This window comes from Nesoenas mayeri, assembly GCF_963082525.1.
Source record: "Nesoenas mayeri genome assembly, chromosome: 15".
NCBI classification, from domain to species: Eukaryota; Metazoa; Chordata; class Aves; order Columbiformes; family Columbidae; genus Nesoenas; species Nesoenas mayeri.
The window spans coordinates 5,087,358-5,102,532 of NC_137559.1; the positions used below are offsets into that span (position 1 = coordinate 5,087,358).

At 49.2% G+C, this 15,175-nt stretch overlaps 1 protein-coding gene across 1 annotated transcript in view; it reads right to left on the reverse strand.

Moving 5' to 3' along the window:
• CACNA1H (calcium voltage-gated channel subunit alpha1 H) overlaps positions 1-15,175 on the reverse strand; it is a gene marked incomplete at its 5' end in the record, with an annotated part of 222,698 nt that overhangs the window by 94,840 nt on the left and 112,683 nt on the right. Inside the window, 2 exons of the mRNA XM_080353920.1 lie at positions 2,115-2,430; positions 11,869-12,028. Of these exons, the coding sequence (XP_080210046.1) occupies positions 2,115-2,430; positions 11,869-12,028 (476 nt within the window). The remainder of the gene's footprint in view (positions 1-2,114; positions 2,431-11,868; positions 12,029-15,175) is intronic.

The window sequence follows — 15,175 nt, forward strand, 5'->3', positions numbered from 1 at the left end:
CATCTCATCCAGAACTCAGCACAGTGCTTTCTGCCCACTAATTCAATACCCATTCAGAGGGAAGCTCCTGAGGTACTAAACCCATCAGCTCTACTTTGAGGCCTCATTCAACAGCTTACCTGGTGCTCCCCAGCATCCACTGTTACATGTAATGGGAGCACACGTCAATATCTTTGTTAAATGTTCTTTGCTTACAGCAATTGTTGATTTAGCATCCAGCCTCTTGCAGTAATGATTTACTCTCTCTGTATCAAGGTCAAGCAAGAGCTTTACTCCCAACAGCTGCTTCTTTACCTGGACTCACATTGCTTTCAGATTCTAAAAGTGAGACCTTACTTCTGAAAGGAATAAAGATGTAAGACGAGTTTTTGGCTGGAAATACTCTTTAGCATTTGGATGGCCTAAGCAGCACTAAACCTCTTGGCAGCTGCCAAAATGATCTTAGGGATACAATATCCAACTTTGTCAGACATTCTGCTCTGCCCAAAGGAATCAGTTGAAACCTCTGCTGTGGCTTCTCTGTTCTTCCTGGCTTAAAACTGTACATTTCCAGGCTGAAGAAACGAAATACCAACATGAAATGGAAACTTGCACCCTGCAAAAAGGCTCAGGGAATGAAAAGGAAGCAGGAGCCCTCGAGTAGAACCTGCTCACTGCCGATGCGCCTGCACGAGCGCTCTGCAGCCCATCGCCCTCTGCCCTGTCCTGGCAAGAACATCGCTGGGAGCCAGACGGGACCTCCTGGGCACGTCCATCCAGCTCTGCCAAAGAACTATGCAAGAGCACAAAAGGAGAATACAAGTGCAGCCAGAGACCTGTCTACTATTCTCTCTTTGATTTCCCCTCTTTCCTTTATGCGACACTCCCCACCAGTCAGGAATATTCAAAATCACTATGGCAGCTCCCTCTCTTGACATACTAATTCCAGGAAAGAACCAAAGCGTTTTTAAAAACATAGACTAGTAGAGACTTGGGATCTGTCTGAACCTTTCTGGATTTGGTTTTGAGCCCCTGACACCATCAGCACTGTGGTTCAAGGTGTGCTACTGTGACAGCATGAGAGCAAACAAGATGCTCAGAGCCCGCAATTGCCCCTTTACAACTCCCAGGTGAAAACTGAAAGTTATTAAGTTCATATTATAATATGAAACTGGAAGGAAATTACTAAATGAAATTGAGAGCTCTGAATGAGTAATTATTCATCATCAACAAAACTAAATGGAGAACTTCTTCTCTTTTAGGAATAGATGTCCCCTGCACTTCAGGAAAACTAAATAAAACAGGGCATCTAGCCAAAAACATGAAGAAATTTGTATTAAAAACAGAAAGTGCAAATTAAAAAAAGGTAAAACAGCATATTTACATCATAGATCATTAAAAATAGGCCAGCCCTAAGAGACCACAGCCTGTGGACTGTGTAGTCTAGTTATCCAATGTTCCAGAGCTACAAACGCTTTGGAAATGCTTCAGGTGCTGGAGTGTTTCTGTCACCTGTAAAGCCACAAGCACTTTTGTCCTTAGTGAAGATCTGTACAGCTGTGGATCAAGAGACTCCAATTCCACATGAGTAGTATCTCTTCACAAGTATTCCACCCAGAATACACCATTAGGATTCTCTCTTCCTGCCTCCGGTGTACCATGTTAACCAGTATAACCCTGCAATTCTAGAATCAAGGCCAAACCACATCATCCAGCTAGTTCCTACACTTTAGAATTATATTAAGCCTTGCTTAAGGACTTGGACAACACTCTCAGTTTCCTGATACTATAGCAATAAAGACCTTAACACAACAATCCCTGGGATTTATCCAGGTCTGATTTGTAGTGCTAGACCTTGCCATACTTTTGTCTGCCTCAAGAAGTGTTTTCCGCTCCTTCTAAAATGCACTGAAAAAACGACTGTTTTCTTCCAATGCTCTCTTGCAACATTTGTGCAGGTTATTGTCTGATTCATTTACTCGATGTGTCTTTATTTGCGGTTTCACACAGGTGCAAGCATAATTTTTCTCCTCTAATGCATCTGTCAAAATCTTTCCAAGGAAAAGATGAAAAAACAAAACAAAACCAAACCCACCAAACAAAAAGAAACAGAAAAATCTTTAGGAGAATCCTACCTGAAAAATAGCTATCCAGGCATATCCAATATTATCAAAATTGATAGCTCCGTTGTGTGGGTTTACGTCCCCTGCCATGCATACGTTGTAATACTGGTTCCAGTTTATGCAGGCGTTCCTGCTGCTGAAGTCAGGGTTGTACAAACTGGGGGTGTAGGAGTCCATGCTCAAGGTGCACTCCACCTTGTACTCCTTCCTGGTTGGGATGTTGGAGCATTTCTGCATGCCGTTCTCACGATGCGATGAGCAGATGAACGGGTTCTCCTCTGCTTCGTCTGTCCGGTAGTACGGATGCAGGAAGGTCAGGTTGTATGTCCTGAAGGAGGGAAAAAAAGAGAAGCATGAGAACAAATGGTGCCCCCCTTGTTTCAGCGGCAGAAAAAGGTGCTGGTTCCTGCTCCTGGTTTGGCTGTGTAATTGCTCCTTTGCCCTTCAGAGGAGGGAACGGAGCTGGTGAGGGGCTGGAGCACAAGTGTGATGGGAGCGGCTGAGGGACCTGGGGCGTTCAGCTGGAGAACAGGAGCTGAGGGGAGACCTTCTGATCTCTGAACTGCCTGAAAGGAGCTTGGAGCCAGGGGGGTCGGGCTCTGCTCCCCAGGAACAAGCGCCAGGAGCAGAGGAAACGGCCTCAAGTTGTGCCAGGGGAGGTTGGAGTTGGATCTGGGGAACAATTTCTTCCCCAAAGGGCTGTTGGGCATTGGAACAGGCTGCCCAGGGCAGTGCTGGAGTCATCATCCCTGGAGGGTTGAGCAGATGTGGAGATGAGGTTCCCAGGGACATGGGTCAGTGCCAGTGGTGGGGGAACGGTTGGACTCGATGGTCTTGAGGGTCTTTTCCAACCAAAATGATTCACGATTCCGACCCATCAGACTGGGGACAATAAGTCACAGCTGAGATCAGCCCCTACATCTGTGATCTACAAAGCTTTTTGCATCCTATAAGGCACAAGTGATCTTTCATTTAAAAGATCAGCCTGAGTTTTCCCAAGCCAACAGGGCAGCTGAAAGTTGAAATGAGAGGGTATAGAGAGAAGAATCCCAGCAGGCCAGGTGCTTCCCAAAAATCTAGGGAACTTTCTGTTTCTATCTAAGGAATGTTAAAATAGCTCTTCTGACGCTCAGAACATGCTTCAGAAAAGCTGATGGCAAAGCAGCTTTCCAATAATTTGCCCCTCAGCACCTCCACAGGATGAGTGAGCAGAACTTTAAAGAGGAGAGACCCAGGCACAGGCCATCACAAGTTCTGTCGGTACTTACATAAGAGCGAGCTCACATTAATAGGAACTGTATGCTCACTGCATATCTGATTTAATTGGCCTGAATAAAGTTTATGGCTCTGTTACAGCTCAGATAAGCAAGTGCTCTAATTGCAGTGTGGCAGGGATGTGCCCTTTCCCAAGCCTGGGGCAGACCAGGGAGCAAGCAGAGCCCAGGACTTTTCATGCTGTTTGATTAACATCAGTGAGACCCACCAGCACTTGCACTGCTTGAAATGCAAAGGTGTAAAGTCCTAGAACCGACTTTATCTGCTGCGTTCAGAGCTGCAGGGATCTCAGATGCTATACAATCAGTCAGGAGATAAGGGGAAAGGCAACACACAAATTATACAACCAAGCAAGACGCGGGGAGAAGATAAGCAAGTCATTCTTCAAGCTAGGACAGCTGTATTTTTATCTGTTTCTCAATGTACCTAACTATTGAATAAATTTGTCTCTAATGAGTGCCAAACTAGTGTTATTCCATACAATTGCTTGAAATTGCTCCCCAAAACCCTTGAGTCAAGTAGGAGTCACTCAGCAACTGCACTTTAAGGCGAGAGCAATTGCTGCAGAGCAGAGCCGATAGGAAATTAACTCTGAACAACTTTCCTGGGGAATTTGGTTCTCCTCCATCAGTGAACTACTTGAGATGGGTGTTGAGGGTTCAGCCAGCTTCAGGGAAAGGCACAAGTGGCACATCACAGGAACTGGGCGTTTTGCTGGTGATTAAACGTATTCACCAGTTATTCCCTTCCCATTGCAGAGTGATCCCACACCTCTAGACAAGACTGTAATATCTTTCTCCCAGTTTCTATGCCTGAGATTCAGGAGAAAAGAGAAACTTGAAAAATCTTTTTCCTCTGAGAATGTCTAAAAGCCCTCTGCTCCCCCTCCCATAGATTGGTTTCACTTGGAAGAAATTTCCACATAAAACAAGCTGAAGAAAAGGCTGAGTGCTACACTAGCACGGTGTTTGCTAGAAGCTCAGATATTACAACCAGCAGAGTTTGTCAAACAGAGCGGGGTATCGCAGAGGATTAAAACGCACCAAGGAGCAGAGATGCATCTGAGAGTGCTACAGATTTGGGCAAAGGCAGCTCAGGAGCCTGAGAGAAGCAGCAGAGGGAGAAGGAGAAGAGACTTTTTGTAACTCCCAAGTGACAGGCAGACCCCCGTCAGCTCCATTTTGGCCTTAGCAAGTACGTGGAGAGGGCTCTGTTCAGATGCAAAGTGCTTCTGCACCCTCCTCCCAAGCAGCTCAGTATCAGGTGCTCAGTAGCTCTGAAGTCTTTCAGATGGGACACAGGGATCATGGTTTTCCACAGCTTGTGGTGGTGACAGGGGTGTTGGGGTCTAACACCCCAGAATCCAGATCAAGCCTGGGCTACGCTGTGCACTGCCTGATAGAGCAAAGTCGCATGGCCACGGGACTCTGGGTGCACCCAGCTTCCCCAGGGCTGACTTCACCACCCCTGGAACCAGGACTCTGTGGGTGACAGGCAAAGAGCTGCTCCTTGAGTCCCTAAGGGGATGGCAGGAGAGGTCTCATTTGGTACTTCCTCATCAAAGCACCTGGACCTCCAGCTCAGGCTCTACAGATCTCCGCAGTGCTCAAATCCCTGATGTGACAAATCACGCAGACTCGAAACGCCAGCCACAGAGGTGAACCTCAGACAGTAACCTGCACCCCTGACACCGCACGTTGGACACCCAGCCCTGTAACAACCCTGTGTGATCTTGGGAACATCCCTTGATCTTTCTCATTTCCCTTAAAACAACACTGACCAAGGCTCTTTGATCTGGATGTGACAACTCAGTGACATCCTGCTCCAAACTACAACTGATCTTCCAGGAAAACCTGCTGCAGAGCCAGGTGGAGCTGTGAAACTTGGCAACACCTTATTTCCTTCACCATCCCACCACAACACCAGCAGCAGGAGTTTCCTGATCACAAGCACCTTTTGGCAGCGTGGGAAGGCTCAGCACACCACAACTCATGGGCCAGTGTAATTAGGATTCTACCCAGAGCAAAGCTGGACTTGCAGAGGGAGATGGACCATCTGGAGGGATGATTGTGTAATTAGCAGCTACGGCTGCACAACCTCCCTTCCTGGGAGCAGCTCTGTGTTTCAATGCAGACACACACATGCCCGTGCCAAGAACACTGACCGTGGAAGAAAAGCTCAGACAGAATGGCTGAGGCATCAGCACGATGCTCCACTCCGACCTCCCACCTGAGCTTCTGCCCCCACCACAGCACAACACACACAACATCCAGCGCCATGCACAACCCCGCCACTCTCTGCCCACCCAGCTGCAGGACTCTGATACTTGTTCATTGTCCCAGATTAATCGGCTTTATTTCAGCCCCTCAGAGCCGATCGCTGATCTCCTGACATGCCCACCCCAGCTGGGCAGACTGGACAGGGACACAATTCTGCTGGAGCCCACGTACCCAGTTTTGTTGGAGGGAAGGGACACAACCAGGCTGGGGACCGATGGGACCAACCCCCGTCCTGTGCAACGCTTCTCTGTTCACTGCACATCGCAAAGAGAAAGGCCCTTGATGAGCCACATACACAGATTTCAGAGGCTGCTTGTTTCCCATGAGTCACCGATTCGGAAGCCTTGGGCTGAAGGAGAAATACCGCCTGCAGACACAGCGCTCTGGGCTGTGATCTAATCAGCTGCGTAGAGAAGATCTGGGCACAAACCCTCCGGAGAACCAAAAGAACGACACACTTTGGTGGCCGTGGGAGGAAAATAAAGCCAGGAAAACAAAGCACAGCTTGACTGTGAAGGGTGGATGAAGCTTCATTTGGTTCTGCTGCTGCTGCCTGATTTTATCCTCCCTTTTCTCTGCCTTGCTCCTTTTTGCAATTACCTCAGAATCATTTACAAACTAAAAGTCCTCCCTACGAGCGGTCAAAATCAGTTGCACGGGGGCCACTTTCTGCCCAGACCTTTTCAAGCTTGTCCCTCTTCCACATCTGCCCTGGGGACAGAGGCACCATGAGCACCCATCCCGCTGCAGGGACCCACACCTGCGTGATGCTGTCACCACTGAGTACAGAGGGGAGGGGACATGCCAACTGGCAGTAGCACTGCAAATTTAAGACCTTTTCTTAATTCCTCTACTTGAAGACTTTTCTGGCAAAACCAAAAAGGAGGGGAAGAAGGAAGGAGAGCAAGAATGAGAAATGAAACTATTGCAGGATGAGGGAATCCCCAATATCCACAAAATAAATGAAGTAGTTCTGCCAAGACCATCTACCTCCACACACGGGTCAATCTGACTTCCCTCTCACTTGCCAACGGGTATAGTCCAAATAACTTATTAATGGTAATGAATCCACTAATCACAAGACCTTTGTGCTCTGGGGAAAACACATAAGAAACTAAGCCCCAGAATGGATCTTGTTATCACATTAGAAAGGATTAACACTCCTTTCTCGGCCAGCTGCCCAGTGCACATCTTTCTCCGGGCTTGTAGCAGCTTGCAGTGTATTTTCCTTTCTCTGTCCCTGGGCAGGAGAGCAACAACAGTGGGGTAGGAAAGTCCATCCTCTCCCATGCCAAAGGTGGCTGAACTATTATTCTCTGCTCCATACTCCCCCCAGCTCAGTCCTCCCAGTCCAATCATCACCCACAATTGCTGGCGTACTGTGTGTGTATTGAGGACAACCCTGCTGCAGCTTTCCGAGGAGCGGAGGGAAATGTGGAGGAAGCTCAGTACCAGGCAGGATCTGTTCCCTGCAAGCAGAGGCTGCTCTCTGGAGGAAATCCTGCTGACAACCCAACACCACGGCACACAGCGATGCCGGGAGGAGCAATTAAGCAGAACTCAGAAGTACCTTTCAGACCAACTCCGAGCTGTCTGTCTTGGCTACGTGTGCCTTCTCGCAGCTCTACAAAAGCCAAAGAGCCAAAGGCGGTACAACGCCAAGCAGGTACTGAGTTAATTAAGACTGAAGCGCTCACATTATAACTGTCCTGCAGCATTAGATAAAAACAAAGCACTTCACAGCTCTCTCCCCTCTCCTGCTTCCAACCCACTGAGTTCCTTGAAAGGTTCCATGAGCAGGAAAACACTCCACTGCATAACAACACACAGGCAATGCACAGCCCCACAACCCAGACAAGCTGGGGCTGGCCCGATTATTTTATTTACAATGATAGCAGCTCATGATGGCAGGAGGGAGCCAGAGGGTTTGCGTGGGGGAGACACACATCCTGGCGATCTTACAGATAAATGGTTGGCTTGGCTTGCCCTTCCCACGCACAAATACCAAGCCTTTCTCCCTCAGCCCACACGGACCAAAAAGCCCTTGTGAAGCTGCCCCTCCAGTTCCCACTGTCACTCACGCAGTGGTGACGGTCCTGGGACCGCTGTTCCTTGCCAGGGGATGCTTCCCAGGGCTCCAAGAGGTGTCTGAGCCACCTGAGCCCCCTGAGCTTTCCAGAGCTGGCTGGGGAGTAGCAGCTCTCACACATCCCAAACAGCAGTGACCCACCCCAGCTCATCACTTGCAAACCCACTACTGCAACAGGCCAGTAATGGCCTGTCATTCCTTCAAAGTCACTACTGAGCATCCTTCACAAAACAATCTCTTCCAGCGCAATGTTGCACAGTGCAATTCTCAGAGAGAGAAAGCAGATATTTCCAGTGCACCTCAAAGAAGTCCTCAAATTTCCATCAGAATGCACTGCATTTGAAAGTAGTTTCTTTTCTTGAAACAGCCATCTTTCAAGGTGGATTTAAGAGAAAAGCCTTCCACAGGAAGAAAAATGATGGCAAAAATCAAAGTCACTACTTCCATCTGTTGCCTGCTGTAAAGCTGAATGGCCCAGAAAGCCGCTGGCAGCGAGTGTGCAGAGCAGCCTGCAGCAGGTAAGGAACTCGATTTGAAGCACCAGTCTCTGAGCTCGCTTACACTTGCTTTAGTCCAGAAAAACTCTGTGGCCATGACCCTTCCCTGCCTGGCACCCTGGATTATGTTCAGATGCTCACTCTCACTTTAAAGCAGTTTTGCTTTCATCTGGGAGGATGTGCGACCCCATCACCAAGGTGAGCACCAACAGTTACTCAGGTCTCCCCCTTTATGGGGCTGTAAGGAAAATCAGAGCCAGGAGCATCATCTGCTCAGCCCCAACCTGGGTGCACAGTGTGCCTGTCCATCCTGCAGCCCCTCACAGCCTGCTGAAGGGCTGGTAAACATTAGTTTAGGCTGAGGACAACACCACTGGGATTTAGTGGGATTGGCAGACAAAACTAAATGACCAGAATCTCATTCCCCCTTTCCCGCAGAGCTCTGTTCTGTTTACTTCTGCCCAAAACCAGAGCTTAACTTTAATCCTGCAATCCTGAAGGTTTTATTGTTGTTTTTGTTCTCTTTGGCAGCTCTCCCTGGAAGGGATGGACGGTCAGGGCTCTCCAGCACCGATGCCAAGCACAGCAGCTCAGCACAGGGATGGAGGATGAGGACACAGTGATGGACCGACTCTCATCCAACTCCAGGCTTGACTTTGTGTCTATCTCCACCCTGTCTTGCAGGCAGATGGCATCCTGCTGCTGGCCAACAGGATCTGCTACTTTGGGCCTAATGCTGAATATTTTGGTCCTCTTGTACAGCAGCTGGAAAATGTAACCCTAAAGTGCCTTCCCTGCTACTGCCACTCCATGACTTTTTACCCACGTACAACTTGTTGTACGGGTGTTAAAGGCTACTGCAGGGGTGAACCATATCCTGATGCCTGGAACTATGGATTCAGGAGAATGAATCAGGAATGACAGAGAAGATGGGAATGGTTCCATCTGGGTTCCCCAAAACTTCCACACAAAGCTTCAGTCAACCTAGGATAGTTTCTAGCTGGAAATGGAGGGACTGGTTCAATGCAGTTGGGTTTTGCAGGTCTAAAACTAACCCAGCAAAACACAGACCAAGACAGTAGCTCCAGTCTGGGTGATGGTACCAGAACAATTCACATTTGTTATGCTGATACTAACACATGGACGTGCCAGAAGCCTCATTTCTTCACATTTCTCTGAACACTGTAACTTTGTTCACAGAGTCCCAGAGAACATGGCATCAACCAACAGGCAATGGATAACTCAGAGCCACCCAAATTCACCACTACCTGCCGCTGGAGGAGATCCAGGAACCAACACAGAGCTGCGGTGATGTGGGAAGGAGAAGACCTCTTACAAATAATTCTATCACGCTAGACATGAGGAAGGAATTTTTGACACAGAGGGTGGTGAGAGCCTGGCCCAGGGTGCCCAGAGAGGTGGTGGATGAACCATCCCTGGAGACATCCCAGGCCAGGCTGGACAGGGCTCTGAGCAACCTGAGCTGGTGAACATGTCCCTGCTCATGGCAGGGGTGGCACTGGGGGAGCTGGGAAGATCCCTTCAACCCAAACTATTCCATGATTCTATTGTAAATCTCCTGCCTCTTCAAACACAGGCCCTGAGGATTAGCCCAGGGAACCCATCTCCGCCTTCAGTGACCGGGACCAAGACCTTAATAAGAAAATCCTGCGATACCTTTGATGCTGCTAATGACTGTTACGTAACAGCCTGCTTAATATCTCTACTTAGCAAACGTTTCCCCCCGCAGTTAATTTTAAAAGCTCCACTTTGCAGGAAATCACAGAGCATTTTAGAAATCTGGCCAAAGAGATGAGAGGGACTCACTGAAGCTAATTACAGCTCTGTGCTCCTTGTGCTCAAAGCACTGCCTGCTCACAGTGTCTGCTCCATGCAATGGGGCCACCCGAGCAGAGCTTTAACACTGCTCTTCGGGCTTTGAAATAGCAGCTCAGGGGTTATTCTAATCAATGGAGGGTCTTGGTGACCAGCAAACACCTGCCATAGATGCAAGAGAGAGCTTGCAAGGTTGGAACATCAAGATGCAGGAGCAGAAGCAGACACACATGGCAGATTCATCGATTTTCTGCCTTTTGGCAGCTCTGCCGGGATGAGTCAGTGCCATCAGAGATGTTCTGCAGTACAGAGAGAGGCTCAGATTGCCGAAAGCCACCGGGCTCATCAGTGAGAGGCAGGAACAGGACCTGGGGCAGAGCTGAGAGATAATCTCTGCGTGTCTTCCAGACACAATACAAGTTGTAGACAGCAGATGATTACAGACAGATATAATTACAGGCTCTATCTTTTACAAAGCCAGAGTTGCCCTGATTAGCTGGCCTCAGGCATTTCCTCACCTCTGAGCCACTGACATCTCCAGCAGTCGCTGACAGGAGCCCTTCAGAAGGGTTTTCCCAGGCAGATCTCTCTTTCCTGCAGAAGCTGCACTTGCTTTTGATCTTTTTGTTTCACTGATGCATTTTAAGGTGTGCCCTTATATCATGCCTCTGAAGCGGCAAGTGCAGAACAGCCCACGCTCAGTATCAGGCTGAGGGATTGCTGGGGAGCAGCGTGAGCAGGACTGGCCCACAGCAGGGGATGAACTGGGAGCCAAGAGTCATCCCAGTGCCAGCAGCATCCACACGGTCTGTACGCAGCAGGGTCCACTCAAAGCCCCAGACATGGCAAGTGATGAATCAGATCCAGGACTCATCCAGGGAACTCAGGCAAGAGCCAAAGAAACCAGGAATGAAACCAGAGCTGGAGACAAGCACATCAACATCACAGCTCAAACCAGGACCAAAACCCACAGGCTGAGCTTAAATAGAGCTCCTGGGCCATGGACAGGGTGTGGGTGGGGGTCCCAGCTAAGGCTTATCAGGGCAATTAAGACCTATTAGCACCCTCAGCACCTGTCAGGGATGCTGGTCCATGCAACTGCCTATCTGGGAAGAAGCAAACCTAAAGTTTGCATCAAAAAGAGCAGGTGATCAAATGTGCTGCTCATCCCTGATGCCTGTGCCAGACTGAGAGCCGTGTACAAATGTCTTCAACGCCTCTCACATTGAGCTTCTTATCCTAATACACCTACAAAGATAGATTTGTGTTTCAGCAGCATCTCCATGGTTCTGTCTGTACCAGCATGCAGAGAACCTCATCAACCCCCTGCCAGGTGCTGAGGTGTGCTAGGTGACCTCCCAGACCCGGACAGTTTTGGGAACTGGCATTTTAGGAGAGCTGTGATGCTTTTGTTTGTTCTAAATCCTTAAATTCCCAGAGCCAGAGATCTCCGCTTCCTCAAACAGAGATAATCCAAACCACTAACGTCCTTGTCCTTCAGGAAAACATGAAAAAGCCACTCCAAACCCTCAGTAACTCGCTGACAAGTGGCTTTTTTCATACAAGAAGCACATAGCCGGCTTCAGGACTCTGATTCACAGCCTTGTGAATCAAGATGACAGCCCAGCTAGGAGCTGCCATTGCAGCTTTGCGCCACGGCCACGTTGTGCTCTCAGCCGCGATGCTGCTGGGTCCGCCCTGGCTGATGTAACCCTGCTGGGGTTTCTCCGGCAGGGGAGAAGGAGAAAGGAAGAAAAAAAAATCAAGATTTCTTTTTTTATTGTACTTACATTGCAAAATTCCTGTCTAGGAAACACCTGTTTCTCAGCAGCCCTGCCCAGAGCTGCACACCGACAATCCCAAAGATGAAGAAGACAAAGAAGCACAAGAGGAGGACGTTGCCTAACATAGGCAGAGTATCTAACAGCAGGGTGACGAGTATTCGCATACCTGTGGGGAGAAGGAGAAAGCAGGTTAGAGGAGACCTTTGGTGGAAAAAGAGCGAACGCCACATCGATCCCAGCTTGGTTGTGCAGCCAGTGCACCCTGGGCAGAGAAACTGGGGTGTTTATATCTTCCCCTAAACTTTAGGGCTGAAAAAGAAGGTAAACAGGGCAAAAGGCTTAGCAGCAAATGAGAACAAACAGTGCATCTGCAAAGGGTAGAATCAAAGGTGGGATTTTCAGATGTTTTCAGTAACAGAGCACTGAACAACACACAAACACGGGCAAAGCTGCAAGACAGTCTTTCCTGGAGAAACGCCTCCGCAAACCATCAGCCTCCTGAGAAACTGTCAAAATATATATTTGTAAACATATTGAACATCTCTCATGAATCACACAAATTGTTCCCCTAAACAATATAGAGCCTGTGTGGGACGATGGCTGCGCTCCGGACAATTCCTCTTCCATGGGGGACTCCTCTCCTTGCTGGCCACAGAACCACCGAGCAGCACAAGCAGGTGAAATTGTGGCTTTTTTGAGGGGGGGAAAGCAGGATGGAAATGTTTCTTCCTCTAAGCAAAGCTCTCAGCTCTGCTCGTGCTCCCTATGAACGGGGGTTCAGAGCAAGGGCTCCCCCGGCACCTTTGCTGCCAGGGAAATGCTGATTTCTGTGCCAGACCTTCCACACTAAATGAGAAGATTGAGGAATGAGGCAGCCCTGCAGAGCCTCGGCTAACCCTCACATCTCCATCCAGTATGCTCCCAGTATCGCTGCCCAGGAGAGACTGGGTGAGGAGGCAGGGACGGGGCTGGGACCTGCCGGCTGCCCTGTCCCACACATCAGGGCACCTTCAAACTCAAGGATAAAACAGGAATAAAAAGAGAATAACAACTTGCGGCTCAGTACTTTGGTAGAGGTTAAACAAACCGCTGAGAGACCAACCAGCCATCGTTTCAACAACTGAGAATTGATGAGAGATGAACTAATGAAAAGAGAAAGAGACAAAGGCAAATTTAAAATTATAGAAAAGAATAAAACCAGAAGCTGAGCCTCAAGAGCCCAGCGCTTGGCAGAGAGCAGAGCTGAAGTTTGTGATGCGGTGGAACCTAATGCGTCTGCTGGGTATGATGACACTGCTGCCTTTGGAGGTGTTTCATCCCGCTAAAACACTGCCCTGTGAACACCTTTTCCTGCCTGTGTGGAGCTTTTTCTCCCCCCATTTTCCCTTGCAGGATGCTGCTCTCCATTAGTCATCCCATTTGAGCACAGAGCAGCGTTTACACTGACACCGTCTCTCTTCCCAAGTCGTGCATGATGCCTCTCCTGCAAATCCAAAGACGATGTGGGGCTGCAGCCTGGCATCCCTAGACCCCGGGGATGGGTGCTGGGAGGAGCAGTCTCCAAAAAAGCAGTGTCTGTCCAACCCAGCACCTCCCAGGCCATGGCAGGCGGTGTTAGCAGGAGCCGGAGCCCCATCGCGCCGCTTTACCCGCCTCCTTATCTCGCTCTGCCAGCGGAAATCCAGCCCAGCCAAGCCGGGATGGAGCCGAATTTACCTCGTCAGCACAGCACAAGTGGATAAACTGCCACAGCCAAGAAGCCTGTGCTAATAAATAATTAGGTGTGAGTAATAACCTCTGCATCCCAGGGCAAGAGCCTTTCAAGGTCTCCATGCCCAGCTGTGCTTGGCTCCGGTGCGGCTCCCTGCTGCTGGCGCCGGCAGCGGATGCTTCTCCGGAGGAGCCGCGATCCTGGCGCCCAGCCCTGTGCCAGCCCCGTGCCGGCCACCCGCCAAACCCTGTTCCCATGCCACTCCAGGGCCAACGGCGCCCTGTGGGGAAAGGGACACAGCATCGGCAAACAGGCCGTGTGGGCAAGTGTCCTGGGATGCCAGCAGCATCCTTGCCACCCCCTTTAACCACGGTGACAGCTGTGGGGACACCTGGGGACAGGGGGAAACCCAGAGCTGGAGGCAAATGAGGGTTTGATTTGGTAACGCGTGTTCCCAACACGTGCTGTCATCGCGAGCCCCCCAGGAGCGCATCCCACAGCGCTGCCCTTCAGATCATCCTTGCAAATCTATCTTTGGAAAAGCAGAAAAGCCTCACTTAATTCCCACTGGGAAGACGATGCTGGGCCTTTCTTCTTCCCCCCTCCTCCACTCTCATTAATATCCTCCTTCTTATTTTTCCAAAAATGGTTAAAATGTATCTCCCCGTGCCAGACAACTTTTTTCTGCTCAGCTACTTTTGGTATTTTGGGTTGTTTAGTGGCACCGTTCTCGAGATTGAATCCATCTGTTCGCTATCTGCTCCGGGTGCTCTGGGCTCCCAGCAGAATGTCAAGTGTGCCATGGGAAAAGAGCATGAGCATGAGGCTGAAATGAGGATCAGGATTCCTTTTCATTCCCATTCCATGTGATGCCCGGTTTAAACCACACAGGAGAAAAAATAAAAATACAGCAGGGAAAGGGATCTGAGAAAACAGCGACCACTACTAAAAAAATCAGCCTAACTACAGCCCTTGCCAAACATATAAATCTCAGGAATTGTATTTTTCCAGTCATTTTCAAGGAATAATTTCTAATAGAGATGATGTTTTTATTGGCTGGGGTTCTCCTTTCTTTTCTTCACAAATAAAATATAAATTAAATTATATTGTGGGTGAACTTGTTGTGCCTGGAAGCGAAGAGCTAATGGCACTGGCTGGAACCCAGAAAAGTGCCCAGGCATCCCAGGGAGAGATCGTTGCTTCCCTGGGCCGTGACCGAACACCAGGCTCATCTCTTCTGACCCAGCCCTAACTCTTATCTGCTCAACGTCCTTTTGCAATACTAGAAATGTAACTGTTACGGCTGGAAATTGCAAAAATACAACTGAACGGAGGGTTGTTGCTCTCCGTTCTCTGCAGACCCTGGATAATTCCAGTGTGAAACAGTAAAAGGACCGATGTTAAAAGTGGATGGAGTTAGTGTTTCAAAAGTCAAGTCTGTGATTATCTGTCCTCCAGGAACCGGGATATTTCTAAGAACACTAATCCTGCCCTGGCACTTGGTCAGGACACTGGTAGGGTTGTAAGACCAGCCGAGCTGCTCGTCAAGCTGGACAACTCAACACCAAACATGCACTGAGTGCTTTGGATTTAATCTCACAC